This window comes from Giraffa tippelskirchi, chromosome 11 (assembly GCF_054371585.1).
Source record: "Giraffa tippelskirchi isolate mGirTip1 chromosome 11, T2T-mGirTip1v1.2.pri, whole genome shotgun sequence".
In the NCBI taxonomy this organism is placed as follows: Eukaryota; Metazoa; Chordata; class Mammalia; order Artiodactyla; family Giraffidae; genus Giraffa; species Giraffa tippelskirchi.
The window spans coordinates 85,183,543-85,199,124 of NC_137285.1; the positions used below are offsets into that span (position 1 = coordinate 85,183,543).

The 15,582-nt window shown below is 44.0% G+C and overlaps 1 protein-coding gene across 5 annotated transcripts in view; it reads left to right on the forward strand.

Annotated features, from left to right (window-relative positions):
• The first annotated feature begins 11,547 nt into the window (after positions 1–11,547).
• Positions 11,548–15,582, forward strand: part of PGR (progesterone receptor) — a 104,795-nt gene continuing 100,760 nt past the window's right edge. For 4 of the 5 annotated variants that reach the window (XR_014069890.1, XR_014069891.1, XM_081545984.1 and 1 more), the window contains exons 1-2: positions 11,555–13,841; positions 15,056–15,207. Coding sequence is in view for 3 of the 5 variants with exons in the window: in XM_081545984.1 (XP_081402110.1) it covers positions 12,286–13,841; positions 15,056–15,207 (1,708 nt within the window). In the remaining 2 variants the exon portion in view is untranslated. Of the gene's footprint in view, positions 13,842–15,055; positions 15,208–15,582 lie in introns of all 5 variants that reach the window. The other variant, XM_081545982.1, reaches the window with a different exon arrangement.

Consider the following 15,582-nt stretch of genomic DNA (forward strand, 5'->3'; position numbering starts at 1 on the left):
ACCATCGTGGCTATCTTATTAAGATCTCTTTTGTATAGTTCTTCTGTGTAGTCTTGCCACCTCTTCTTGATATCTTCTGCTTCGCATAGGTCCATACCATTTCTTTCCTTTATTGTGCCCATCTTTGCATGAAACTTGATATCTCTAATTTTCTTGGAGATATCTCTATTCTTTCCCATTATATTGTTTTCCTCTATTTTTCTTTTTTGCAATGATCACTTAGGAATGCTTTCTTGTCTCTCCTTGCTATTATTTGTCATTCTGCCTTCAGATGGGTATATCTTTCCTTTTCTCCTTTGCCTTTCACTTCTCTTCTTTTCTCAGCTATTTGTAAGACCTCCTCAGACAACCATTTTGCCTTTTTGCATTTCTTTTTCTTGGGAATGGTTTTGATCACCGCCTCCTGTACAATGTTACCAACCTCTGTCTATAGTTCTTCAGGCACTCTGCCTATCAGATCTAATCCCTTGAATCTATTTGTCATTTCCACTGTATAATCATAAGAGATTTGATTTAGGTCATACCTGAATGGCCTAGTGGTTTTCTCTACTTTCTTCAATTTAAGAGAGCAACCAATATCCCTCAAGACTTAAAAATTCTACCAAGCTTTTAACAAATGAAATGTAATATATACAGATTACATCATGACTAACTAAGATTTATCTCAGGAATACAAGGTTGGCTTAACAATCAGAACTCAATTTATGTAATTCACCATTAACAAACTAATAAAGAAAAGCCTTAAGGATCATCTCAATAGATAGATCATCTGACAAAAAGAAAGCACATCTACTCCTAATCACCTCTCAGCAAAGAGAGGAATGGAAGCTTACATCCTGAATCTGATAAGGGGAAATCTATGAAAAAATCTGCAGCTAACATGATACTTTGGAGAAGGCAACAGCAACCCACTCCAGTACTCTTGCCTGGAAAATCCCATGGACTGAGGAGTCTGGTAGGCTGTAGTCCATGAGGTAGCGAAGAGTTGGACATGACTGAGCGACTTCACTTTCACTTTTCACTTTCATGCATTGGAGAAGGAAATGGCAACCCACTCCAGTATTCTTGCCTGGAGAATCCCAGGGATGGCAGAGCCTGGTGGGCAGCCGTCTATGGGGTCGCACAGAGTCGGACATGACTGAAGTGACTTAGCAGCAGCAGCAGCAACATCATACTTAATGGTGAAAGACTGAATATTTTCCCCAATATAATCAGGAAACCACCAGGGACAGTCAGCATCCATCACTTCAATTTAAAAATCAACTGTATTTCTAAATACTAGAAATGAGAAATATAAAACAATAGTTAAGCATAGTTATAAAATGGTCTCCAAAATTCTCTCCCAATGTGTACATGATTTGTATAATTAGTCCCCTTGAATGTGAGTAAGATTGGTCAAAATGATGGATTTACTCCCATGATTATGTTACATTTCTGGCAAAAGCAAATTTGTTGATGTAATTAAGATTCCCAACTCACTTTGTTTTGAGTTGATCAAAATGGAGAGTGTCTAGTGGGTCTGACTTTATCAGGCAGAAGTCCTTAAAAAGCATGAGTAAAGGGACTTCCCTGGTGACACAATGTTTAAGAATCTGTCTTCCAATACAGGAGATGTGGGTTTGATCCTTGGTCAGGCAACTAAGCCCAAATGCCACAATTAGAGAGTCCACACATGCTGCAACTATACCTTGCCAAATAAATAAATAAATACTTTTTTTAAAACTTGAATACAATCTCCTGCTAATCTCCAAGAAGATGGAAGCCACACATCCTGAAAGCTGTAAGGAACTAAACTCTGTCATTACCTGAGTGAGCCTGGAAGAGCAGGCTGAGCCTCTTATCTAATGCAATAGTGGCTGACCCACTGATAAGCCATGTGAGCCCTGAGCAGTGGATCCAACCAACCCGTGCCCAGACTCCTGACCCATGGAGACAGATAGTCACTGGGTGATACGTAAGCCACTAACTTGGTGGCTTATTATTATTATTAATTACATAAATTATGGTAGTTTATTTCTCAACATTAGAAAATTTATATAGATACCATTCATAATAACATTAAAAATACGTAACAACTGGAGATAAAACTGACAAAAATGTGAAAGATCTGTACAGCAAAAGTTTCAAAATATTGTTGAGAGATATTAGGCCTAAAGAAATAGAGATACATACCATCTTCATGGGAAAATGGATAATTTAATGTTGATAAGATATCAATTCCTCTCCAAAATGATCCATTTCAATTCAATCCCAATCAATACTGCAGCAGACTTGTTTGTAGAATTTGTTAAACTGATTCTAAAATTTAGATGAAGATGAAAAGGAACCAGAATAACCAAAATAATTTTGAAAAAGAAACAAAGCTGGAACAGTGTAATTCTTCAAGTGTCTAAGACCTATCACACAACTACAGGAATCAAGACAGTGTGCCATTGACATAAAGATTGTCAGACAGAAGAATAAAACAAAAATGTAGAACTTGGAAAGAGACCCCCATAGAGATGAATAACTGATTTACAACAAAATTATAAAGGCAATTAAGTGGGGAAAGAATATTCTTTTAGGAAAATGATGCTGGAACAACTGAATGTTCATACACAAAACAAAAACAAAAACTTTGATCTATACCTCACACCACATTAAAAAGTGACTTAAAATGATTCATAGACATAAATGTAAAACTAAAAACTATAAAACCAAAAGAAAATACAGGAATAAACTTTTGTGACATTGAGTTTGGCAAACATTTTTAACTATGACACTGACAAGAAAAGCAAAACTCATAAAAGTGTAACTGATAAATTAGATTTTATCAATATTAAAAACATATGCTCTTTAAAGGACACTCTTAAGAGACACTTTTAAGATAAGGTACAGGTTAGGAGAAAATATTTTCAAATCACATATATAACAGTGGACTTGCATCAGAATTCATAAAGAACTCATAAAATTCAACAATAAAGAAATAACTTTTAAAAAGCAAACAAATATTTTAAAAGACACAGCAAAGAAGATACACAGATGGCAAATAAGCACATTAAAAGATGATAAACATCATTAGTCATCAGGGAAATGCAATTAAAACCACAATGAGATACCACTACGTTATCTATTAGAATTGTCAAAATTAAAACTGACCATACTAATTGTTATCTGGGATATAGAAGAATTAGAACTGTAATATACTACTGGTGGGAAGGTAAAATGGTATGACAACTTTGGAAATTGTATGGAAATTAAACATACACAAGTCTTTGACTGTGTGGATCACAATAAACTGTGGAAAATTCTGAAAGAGATGGGAATACCAGACCACCTGACCTGCCTCTTGAGAAACCTGTATGCCGGTGAGGAAGCAACGGTTAGAACTGGACAAGGAACAACAGACTGGTTCCAAATAGGAAAAGTAGTACATTAAGGCTGTATATTGTCATCCTGCTTATTTAACTTGTATGCAGAGTACATCATGAGAAACGCTGGGCTGGATGAAGCACAAGCTGGAATCAAGATTGCTGGGAGAAATATCAATAACCTCAGATATGCAGATGACACCACCCTTATGGCAGAAAGTGAATAAGAACTAAAGAGCCTCTTGATGAAAGTGAAAGAGAAGAGTGAAAAAGTTGGCTTAAAACTCAACATTCAGAAAACTAAGATCATGGCAACTGGTCCCATCACTTTATGGGAAATAGATGGGGAAACAGTGGAAACAGTGGCTGACTTTATTTTGGGGGGCTGCAAAATCACTGCAGATGGAGACTGCAGCCATGAAATTAAAAGACGCTCACTCCTTGGAAGGAAAGTTAAGACCAACCTAGACAGCATATTAAAAAGCAGAGACATTACTTTGCCAACAAAGGTCCGTCTAGTCAAGGCTATGGATTTTCCAGTAGTTATGTATGGATGTGGAGAAGGAAATGGTGACCCACTCCAGTATTCCTGCCTAGAGAATCCTGTGGACGGAGGAGCCTGGTGGGCTGCTGTCCATGGGGTCACACAGAGTCGGACACTACTGAAGCGACTTAGCATGCATGCATGCGTTGGAGAAGGAAATGGCAACCCACTCCAGTATTCCTGCCTGGAGAATCTCAGGGACGGAGGAGCCTGGTGGGCTGCTGTCTATGGGGTCGCAAGGAGTCGGACATGACTGAAGTGACTTAGCAGCAGCAGCAGTAGCAGCAGCATGTATGGATGTGAGAGTTGGACTACAAAGAAAGCTGAGCACCAAAGAATTGAGGCTTTTTAATTGTGGTGTTGGAGAAGGCTCTTGAGAGTCCCTTGGGCTGCAAGGAGATCCAACCAGTCCATCCTAAAGGAGATCAGTTCTGGGTGTTCATTGGAAGGACTGATGTTGAAGCTGAAACTCCAGTACTTTGGCCACCTCATGCGAAGAGCTGACTCATTTGAAAAGACCCTGATGTTGGGAAAGATTGAGGGCAAGAGGAAAAGGGGATGACAGAAGATGAGATGGTTGGATGGCATCACCAACTCAATGGACATGAGTTTGGGTAAACTCCGGGAGTTGGTGATGGACAGGGAGGCCTGGAGTGCTGCAGTCCATGGGGTCGCAGAGTTGGACACGACTGAGCAACTGAACTGAACTGAACTAAACATACACTTATTAATTTATCTGGCCATTTCATTTCTGTGTATCTACCCTTGAGAAAGTAAAACATACGTCTGCACAAAAATCTGTACACACATTTTCATAGTAGCTTTGCCTGTGATACTTAAAAACTGGAAAAAAATGAAATGTTTATCAACATATAAATTGAAAAACAAATATGGTACATCCATACAATGGATTACTACTCAGCAATTTTTAGAAAATGAGCTTTTGAGACACACTGTAAGTGAATCTTAAAATAAATATGCTGAGTAAAAGAAGGTAGATGAAAAAAGCATATGCTATAAGATTCTAAGGAACAAAAATAAATGCAGAACATATTTAGCACTCAGATACTTATTTCTAATATCATTTTTCAATACATGGCTGATTCTAGGACTGGGGCAGTAAACAGATGAGCTGAGTCTAAGCGCGTTTTATAATGCCAGAAATTAAGAAATTGCTCAGATACACACATGAACAAATACATACATGAGCTTCCAATGCCCAAAGATGGAACAACTTGAGCATAAAAATAAAATAGATTATAACTCAAAGTATAAAATAAATACCCATGAGTTCATACTGATATAAATAAAACACTGAATAAATTGGTAAATGGGAGAGAAGAGGTAAATCTCCCATGCAGAAGAATTCCAAGTAAGTTATGTAGATACTCCACCCTAAGGGAGGGAACTAGTGTTAGGTTGGTGCAAATGTAATTGCAATTTCATATTGTGAATTTTATTTTTTTTTGAATTTTAAATCATTATAACTAGGTTCAGACACATCTTAATAATCAAGATAGGAACCATTACAGTCAACACATTTTTGCCAACGAGAAATAAAAGTCTGTTTATTCCTGTAGCATAAAAATCATCACTTTGGGATTCAAGGAACTCTTGGAAAGCATTTTCTGCCTCCTGCTGGTTGTGGAAGCATTTTCCCTGCAAAAAGTTGTCGAGATACTTGAAGAAGTGGTAGTCAGTCAGCAAGAGGTCAGGTGAATATGGTGGATGAGGCAAAACTTCATGTGTGCTGTGCTGTCCTCAGTCGCTCAGTCGTGTCTGCCTCTTTGCGACCCCATGGACTGTAGCCCGCCAGGCTCCTCTGTCCAGGCAAGAATCCTGGAGGGGTTTGCCATGCCCTTCTCCAGGGGATCTTCCCAACCCAGGGATGGAACCCGGGTCTCCTGCATTGCAGGCAGGCTGTTTACTGCTGAGCCACCAGGGAACCCCGAATTGGGCCCTTTCTGTTGACCGACGCCAGCTGCAGGCGCTGCTGCTTCTGATGCACCTCATCGATGTGCTGAGCATACTCCTCAGAGGTAATGGTAATGGTTGCTGGGATTCAGAAAGCTCTACTGGACCAGACTGGCAGCAGACTACCAAAGAGTGATCATGACGCTTTTGGTGCAAGTTTGGCTTTGCGAAGTGCTTTGGAGCTTCTTCTCTGTCCAGCCACTGAGCCCAGTTCAACAGTAGTCCCTGACTGTTCTACATGGAGAAATGGTTTGTTGTTACGTAGAATAAGAGAAGTCGACAGACACTTCAAAATGACGATTTTTTTTTGATTTGAAGTCAGCTCATGCGGCACCCACTCATCGGGCTTTTCACCTTTCCAATTTTTTTCAAATGCCAAATGAGCACGGAAAGGTTGACATTGAGTAGTTTGGCAATTTCCTGTGTAACAGTAACAGGATCAGTGTCAATGATCCCCTCAATCGGTCACTGTCAACTTCTAATGACTGGTCACTGTGCTCCTCCTCTTCAAGGCTCTGTCTCTTCTGCAAAACTTCTTGAACCACCACTTCACTGTATGTTCATTAGCAGTTCCTGGGCCAAATGTGCTGTTGATGTTGTGAGTTGTCTTTGCTGCTTTGTGACCCATTTTTGAACTTGAATAAGAAAACTGCTCGTATTTGCTTTTTGTCTAACATCATTAGGGATAGCGAAAGTTGCTCAGTCGTGCCCAAATCTTTGCGACCCTTGGACTGTTCAGTCCATGGAATTCTCCAGGCCAGAATAATGGAGTGGGTAGCCCTTCCCTTCTCCAGGGGATCTTCCCAACCCGGCGATCGAACCCAGGTCTCCCATATTGCAGGCGGATTCTTTACCAGCTGAGCCACAAGAGAAGCCTAACATCATTTCCCTAGTCTAAAATAAACATGACATAAATAGCAAGTAATAAGTCATTAGCAAAAAAACAAAAAGCAAGAAATGCACATTAAAATGATGCTAAATATAACCACATTTAAGAATGTATTCCAATATCAAATGGCAAAGTTCAACAATGCAAAATCGCAATGACTTTTGCACCAACCTAATATCAATATTAGTTCATCAATTAACAAATATACCATATTAATATGGCAATAAGAAAAACTATGCAGAGGATGTAGGGAACTCTGTACTATCTGTTTCATTTCTCTGTAAATGTAAAGCTATTCTAAAAAGTCTATCAATTAAAAAATTAAATAAGATACTCAGTCCCGAAAAAAACTGTGTATATAATTTAATAATTTTAATAAATCAATTATAAAATTTTTTCAGCTAATGTATGGTGACAAAAAGCAGATTAGTGGTTGCCCAGGGATCCATGTGGAGCGACAGGGATTGGAGAGGATAGAAAAAAGGAAGGGATTAAAAAGTAGTGTAGGGAAACTTCTAGAGGGAGACGGTATGATTATCATCTTTTTCTGTGGTGATGGCTTCAAAGGCATATACTATAGTATAGCTTACCAAAATGTACACTTTAAATATAAGCAGCTTATTATATGGCAATTTTATTTTAATAAGGCTTTTTCTTGCTTAGACAACTTTTAAAACTTCCAGACTTGAACTAACTAATCGTCTTAAAAAAATAGTCTGCAGTAATATTTGGAGTTAGCCCCATTACAGCTGAATTTAACCACCGAGCTTTTTTCTTCCAGTTTTATTCAGATATAATTGACATACAGGACTATATTAAGTTTAAGGTGTACAGTATAATGTTTTGAGTTACATTCATCATGAAATAATTATCACAGTAAGTTCAGTGAATATCCATCATCTTATAGATACAATATTAAAGAAATAGAATATTTTCCCTGTGATGAGAACTCTTAGGATTTACTCTCTTAACAACTTTCATATATAACATAAGCACTGTTACTTAAATGTACAACTTATCACGTTGTACATTTAGTGCTTATTTATAACTGGGAGTTTGTACCTTTTTACTGCAATTTTCAATTCCAGCTCCCCCCTTGCCTCTGGTACCCACAAATCTGATCTCTTTTTATATGAGTTTGTTTGTTTTAAAAGTATAATTGACTTACAACACTATGTTAATTCCTGTTACACAACATGGTGATTCAATATTTCTATACTTTTCGAAATGACCACCATGATAAGTCTAGTTATGACATGTCATCATACAGAGATATGACACAGTTAGTGACTATATTCCCCACACTGTGCATTTCATATCCCTGATTCATTTATTCTGCAACTGGTAGTTTCTTTCACCTAATCTCCCTCATCTATTTCTTTCACACCCCACCCCCATCATCACCCTCCCTCTGGCAACCACCTGTTTGTCCTCTGTATCTATAACTCTGTTTCTATTTTGTTATGTTTGCTTATTAGTTTTCTAGGTTCCACATGTATAAATGAAATCATACAATATTTGTCTTTCTTTGTCTGACTTATTTCAGGTAACATAATGCCCTCACAGTTCATCCTTGTTGTTGCAAATGGCAAGATTCCATTCTTTTCTACAATTGAGTAATATTCCATTATATTCTACATATATATCACATCTTCTTTATCCATTCATCTATTAATAGGCACTTAGATTGCTTCCATATATTGGCTACCGTAAACAGTGTTGCAGTGAACATACATCTTTTCTAATTAGTGTTTGTGTTTATTTTTTAAATAAATACCCAGGAGCAGAACTGCTTGATCATTTTGTAGTCCTACTTTTAACCAGTGTATTTAAATAGTGAACTTGTTTAACTTAAAGATTAATATATTTAGGAATTCTTTTGTCAACAATGCTAATCACTCAGCATTGCATTTCATGGCATAATGGTGATTTAGGACATGTTGAGAATTTTTATTATTGTTTTCTTACTTCAAGAATTTCAATCTTGTGGAAATATCTTAGACTTGTCTGGTTTGAGGGAATTTTTATAGTCAATCAAAATTAAGCTAAATATAGTGTGTCATTTAAAATGAGACAGTGCCAATGTTACAGCTATAGCAACCTGGAACCCCCATTCTGAGCCATCTGCTACTTAAAAATCACACTCCTAGGAATACTGGCATTTGATCACCTGGGGCCAAATGTGGCTATGCTACTTATTATCTTTATAATATTGGGAAACTGAGAGCTTCAGTTTTCTCAACTACGAAATGGAGACAACAGTACCTAATTTGTGGAACTGTTGAAAGGTTAAAGAAGTTAACACATGTAAAGGTCTTAGAAGACTACCTGGCAGTGCCATTCAGATTCTACAAAATCTACAGATTCTCTGGCATTAACCATCAGGAAAGTGTAAATCAAAACCACAGTGAGATACCTCTTCATCTCACACACTATGAGAGCTATAGTAAAACACAGTAACAAGCATTTCCAAGAAAGTGAAGAAATTGGAACCTTTATACACTGTCAGTGGAAATATAATATATCTAGTCACTTTGGAAAACAGTCTACAGTTCTTCAAAAGGTTAAGCCTAGAGTTACTATATGACCTAGCAATTCTAATCCTCAGTATATAACCCAGAGAAATGAAAATACATGTTCACAGGAAAACTTGTACATGAACGTTAATAGTAGCCTTATTCATAATAGCCTCCAAGCAGAAACAGCCCAAATGTCCAACAACTTTTAAACAGATAATCAAAATCATAGCATATTCATAAATCATATTATAGTAAATCAAATTATATGCATAGAATGAAATATTACTTGGCAATAAAAAGGAGTGACGTACTGATACGTGCTACCATGTGACTGAACCTTGAAACTTTCTTTCACACGCTATGTGAAAGAAGCCAGCGAAAAAGACCACATATGCTATGATTCTATTTATATGAAATGTCCAGAATAGGCAAATGCAGAGAAGGAAAGTAGATTCAGTGGACTGCTGAAAAGGTTTTAAGAGAAAAAGAGAAGTGACTGCTAATGAATATGGACTTTCTTTTGGGGGTGATGTAAATGTTCTAAAATTAATAGTGGTGATAGTTACACAACTGTGCATAAGCTTAGAACCAATGAATTGCATACTTTAAGAGAGGTGAACCAGATGGTATGTGAATTATAGCCAGTAAAGCATGTTAAGTAGTTTAAAAGAAACTGGAAAAAAAGGAAAGCCTAAAAACAACAGTAACAGTATTAATAATAATAAATTATTTCACTTCTCTGGCCTTATCCTCTTCCATTACCCAATTTACCCCATGCTCTATCCATAATGGCCTCCTTGCAATTCCCATATTACGTCCTTCTAGTTGATGTCCTGTGAACATATTATATCTGCTTCCTGGAGTTCTCTTCACCCCTCCTCTGCCTGCCTATCTCCTTCATATTTAAAACTAGTCAATCAGAGTAAGCTAATGGCCCAAGCGATTGATTCCCAGTGACCTAACATGATAAAATTTACTTCTCACTCCTGTAGACACTCCCCAGGTGATTCAGGGATCCAGACTCCTTACCTCCATCCAGCTCTGCCCACCCAGGAGTCTTCCGGTGTATTCTCTATACCACGAGTCTTCCGCTGTATTCTCTATACCAGGCTGAGAAAACTAGTGGGGCATCAGCACAGATAGAACTCCAGGAATTTTCCAACTGATTAATTCACTTTTGAACATGGTATCTTTAAGAGATGGAAGGATATCTAGCGGTCTTGGGTTCAGCACAGAGACTATTTATTAGCTTATAACCCTGTGTCTCAAATGTATTGCACTATTCCCCTTCTCTCTACTCTATCTTCAGGAAGAGGTGATCTGCTTTAAAAACTCAGTTATTTTTAAGAATAAGAATGCTGAGGGGAGAAAAAGTACTATTCCACATTTCTATTGAGGAATTTATGATGTAGCACAGGATGTCAGCTGAAGCTAAAGGAAACTTTCCTTGAAGAGCTATTTATTAAAAACTGGAGTGCATTCCTTAGGACAAATCAAAGTGTAACACACAGCATCCAAACTACTTGTACAGGTAAATCAGTGTTCTCAGCTATCTCCCGCTCCCAAATTTCTCTGCCACATTGAGGATGGTTCAAGAGGAGTAGGACATGTTGGTTGCAGCGAGAGACATTTGAAAGCACTCACTTTTATGGAAGTCATAAGAGAGAAACGGAGAAGGCAATGGCACCCCACTCCAGTACTCTTGCCTGGAAAATCCCATGGACGGAGGAGCCTGGTAGCCTACAGTCCATGGGGTCGCTAAGAGTCGGACATGACTGAGCAACTTCACTTTCACTTTTCCCTTTCATGCACTGGAGAAGGAAATGGCAACCCACTCCAGTATTCTTGCCTAGAGAATCCCAGCGACGGCGGAGCCTGGTGCGCTGCCGTCTAAGGGGTCGCACAGAGTCGGACACGACTGAAGTGACTTAGCAGCAAGAGAGAAAAATCTCTTTCATGTTATTTAGAATCATCCTCGATATATTTATTCTAAAAAAATAATAGACGTAGCCAAATACCGTTCTCTGTGTAAAATCTTTACAAATCTGAAATGCTGAGAATTCAACTTCTGATACAATCCATTCACTTTTCCAGTTAGGTTGGTAGTGGTACTGAGTTGGCAGTACAAAATCGAATGTGCTTATGCAGTTCATCCCACAGTACCTGTCAATTCAGGCTGGCGCTTGGAATTTCAGATCTGGCCCCTCCGCAGGGCGGGGCGGGGCCGTGGGCGGGGCCTGCCGCCGGGGAGGCGGGGTGCTGAGAAAGCCGGGGGGCGGGTCTGCTAGTGAAGCCTCGTAGTATCTGAGCGTGCGAGGGCCCGCGGCGCGAGCAGCGTGCTCCGGAAGGCTTCGCTTCACGTGGCATCGGAGCGGACCCCGCAGCTCCGGGCGCTTAGTGCTTGCGGACTGCCAAGAGATGTGAGCGCCGCGGAGATGCCCGTGGCGAGCGACCGGGAGCCGGCAGGGACGGCGCCGCTCCTGAGGATGGGCTGCGCCGAGAGGCCGACGCAGCTCCGGGGTGTCCGGGGGAAGGGACGGGGACCGCAGGCCGGGACCGGGAGCAACCCGGCGCTGGAGCGGGCGGAAAAGTCAAGAGCCACAGCCGCTGTCCAGGGCTTGCTAAGCCGCCGGCCCTGGGGAGCGCCCCGCGGTTTGTGAGTACTCTGCGTCGCCTGTCCGCAGAAGGAAGCCGGGGAACACCCCTGGAGAGGTCTACGGGATCCCCAAACCGCTGTCGCCTGGTCTCCCCACCTGCCTCAGGGACAGAGTGACTGCCGCCCCCCCCCGCCCCCAACCTGCGGACCCGGGGCGAGGGCGGAGGCCCATCGGGGCCGCCCCCTTCCCACCCAGGAGGTGGAGAGTTCACCCCCTTCTCTGCCGTCCGCTCCGGCCAAATTCAACTCCCATCTCTCCTCCCGCAGCCCCGAGCCTCCTGACGCCCCCTCGTCCTCCTGCTATCCCCCCCTCCCCAGAGACAGGGGAGGAGAAAAGGGGAGCCCAGGGCGTCATGACTGAGCTGAAGGCGAAGGGTCCCCGCGCTCCCCACGTGGCAGGCACGGCGCCCTCGCCCACCCAGGTCGGAGCCCCTCTGCGGGGACGCCCAGACGCGGGCCCCTTCCAGGCAGGCGAGACCTCGGGCCCAACGCCCACAGCCTCGGGCCTCCCCCTCTCCCTGGACGGGCTGATCTTCCCTCGGCCCTGTCAGGCTCAGGACCTGGACGGGAAGACGCCGGACCCAGAGTCGCTGGCAGACGTGGAGGGGGCGTATTCCAGAGGGGAAGCCGCAGAGGGCGCTGCTGCGAGACCCCTAGAAAAGGACAGCGGGTTGCTGGACAGCGTCCTGGACACCCTGCTGGCGCCCCCCGGCCCTGAGCGGAGCCCCGCCAGACCCCCCGCCTGCGAGGCCCCCAGCCCTTGGTGCCTGTTTGGCGCTGAGCTTGCCCAAGACGCCCGGGCTGTGCCTGCCGCCCAGGGGGTCTTGCCCCGACTCATGAGCCACCCGGAGAGCAAGGCTGGCGACACCCCCGGGGGGGCGGCCGCCGGCCAGAAGGTGCTGCCCCGGGGCCTGGCGCCGTGCCGGCAGCTGCTGGCCCCGACGGCCGCGAGCCACCCATGGCCCGCACCCGCGGCGAAGCCGTCTCCTCAGCCCGCGGTGGTGGAGCTGGAGGAGGATGACTCGGAGCCTGAGGGCTCCGCGGGGCCGCCCCTGAAGGGCAAAGCCCGGCCAGCGGGAGGAGCCGCGACCGGCGCTCCCGCGGGAGGCGTCGCCCCGGTGCCCAAAGAAGATGCCCGCTACTCGGGGCCCAGGGCCGCCCCGGCGGAGCATGACGCGCCCGCCGCGCCCGGGCGCGCCCCGCTGGCCACCGCGGTGATGGACTTCATCCACGTGCCCATCCTGCCGCTCAACTCGGCCTTCCTGGCCGCCCGCACCCGGCAGCTGCTGGAGGGCGACAGCTATGACGGCGGGGCCGCCGGCGCCTTCGCCCCGCCGCGGGGCTCGCCCTCCGCCTCCGCGGCACCGGGCGCGGTCGGCGACTTCCCCGACTGCGCGTACCCGCCCGACGCCGAGCCCAAGGACGACGCGTTCTCGCTCTACGGGGACCCGCAGCCGCCCGCCCTGAAGATCAAGGAGGAGGAGGAGGGGGGCGCCGAGGCCGCCGCGCGCTCCCCGCGGCCCTACCTTCTGGCGGGGGCCAGCCCCGCCGTCTTCGCGGACTTCCCGCTGGCGCCGCCGTCCAGGCCCGGGGAGGTGGCGGCTCCCGCGACCGCCGCGGGGGCCCCTGGCTCGTCCGCGTCGGCGTCGGGGTCCGCCCTGGAGTGCGTCCTGTACAAGGCGGAGGGCGCGCCGGCCCAGCCGGGCCCGTTCGCGCCGCCGCCCTGCAAGGCTCCGGCCGCGGGCGCCTGCCTGCTGCCGCGGGACCTGCCGTCCACTTCGGCCGCCGGGGCCAGCCCTGCGCTCTACTCGCCGCTCGGCCTCAACGGGCTCCCCCAGCTCGGCTACCAGGCCGCGGTGCTCAAGGAGGGCCTGCCGCAGGTCTACCAGCCCTATCTCAACTACCTGAGGTGAGGGCCCGGCGCGGCGCGCGAGGACCGGTCCGGCCGCCCCCGGCCCCCGGCCCCCGGCCCCCGGCCCCCGGCTCCGGTTCCCCCGAGTGGCCGCCAGGGGTGGGTGGCCGGGGCGGGGCGCAGCGCAGCTTGGCTTTCTTTTCCTCACCTCTTCTTCTCATTTATTTTGGGGGGGGGGGGAGGGCACCGCGGGGGCCCAGATTATTCTGTTTCTGGAGCGGGCCTCCTCGACAATATGTTGCTAAACTTTCCAGATTTGCGCAGTCCCAAGGCGAACCAGCCGCGAGTTCTAAAAGTGCAGCGTCACTCTGGGTCCGCCGTAGCCCTGCCGAGCAGAAAGGGTGCGGCGAGTCCAGGGTTTTATAAAATGCTTTTCTTCCTTGAAGGACAGTTACCGAGAACGTGCGTTCCGGAGAGGAGACGGTAACGCATCGTTCTCCCGGGCGGGGTGGCGCTGGGTGCCCGGCCAGAACCCAAAGCAAAACCATCCTAGGGGTCTGGCCACTTAGCGCTTCATTTTCACCCGAATCTCTAGTTTAACATTAATTTATGTGTAATATGCTTACAGTATGGCTTTAAACATAAAGCACTGCAGCGCGCTGTGGGCTAGTATTGTTCCAAGTCCGCTACAACTTCTAGCATACAAGTTTTGAAAAACATTTTAACTTACATACGAGAGTCATGGAAATAAAAAAAAAAAAAGAAAAAGAAAAGTGCTCTGGATTTGGAATCTTGTGTTGTGAATAGTCAACAGTGTCAATATATTCAACAATGCTTTAAAAAGACAAACATGGGTACTTGTTTAATTACAGAGATGAGTTTTTAAAATGATTGTATTCTTAGAGCAAAACCACGTTTACTGTTTCCCACCGTGCAACAAGGTTATAACATTTAATTTGTCAAAAGACTAAATTGATTCTCTGCAATGAGTTTTGCAGGAAGTTTTTTTTTTTTCTGAACATAAAATTAAATAATAATTATTTATTACTTTTGTTGGTGCTCCTGATGAGAGGCTAATAACTTGCAAGTCTGATGAATCCAGTAACAGGTAGTATACCAAGTTCAGTTTGCCATGTTTTTCAGATCTGTATTTATATATGGCTGTAATTTTTAAAAACCTTTTCACTCTGTCTATTCTGGGTTAAGGAAACTTTAGTATTAGATAGTGGTGCACCTAAAAATAAATTGAGTACTTTGTTTTGCATTTCAAGGCCGGATTCAGAAGCCAGCCAGAGCCCGCAGTACAGCTTTGAGTCATTACCTCAGAAAATTTGCTTAATCTGCGGGGATGAAGCATCAGGCTGTCATTACGGTGTCCTCACCTGTGGAAGCTGTAAGGTCTTCTTTAAAAGGGCAATGGAAGGTAGGCTCCTTTCTTGTTGGTTTAATTGTAAATGGACACCATCTAATATTTTACAGATCTTAATTAGCCCTTGCTTCTCCTAAGAAATGATGGTATTCTCATATAACTAAAAATATATGATGATATTTTAACAATACATTTTTATTTATAATAGTCTGTATTGAATGTGGTTGGATATTATAATTGCATAATATTTGACTGACACTTTTAATATTAGACAAAAGCATATGAATCTTGGAACATGCTGACATTGTTTATTAACTTTAGAGAAACAACTTTGTTCTGATTAAATTTTTATATTTCTATCAAATATATTATATATGATACACTAAATTGAAATTTTCTTCCAAAAGTAAAATGGTAGAAGTCATCAAA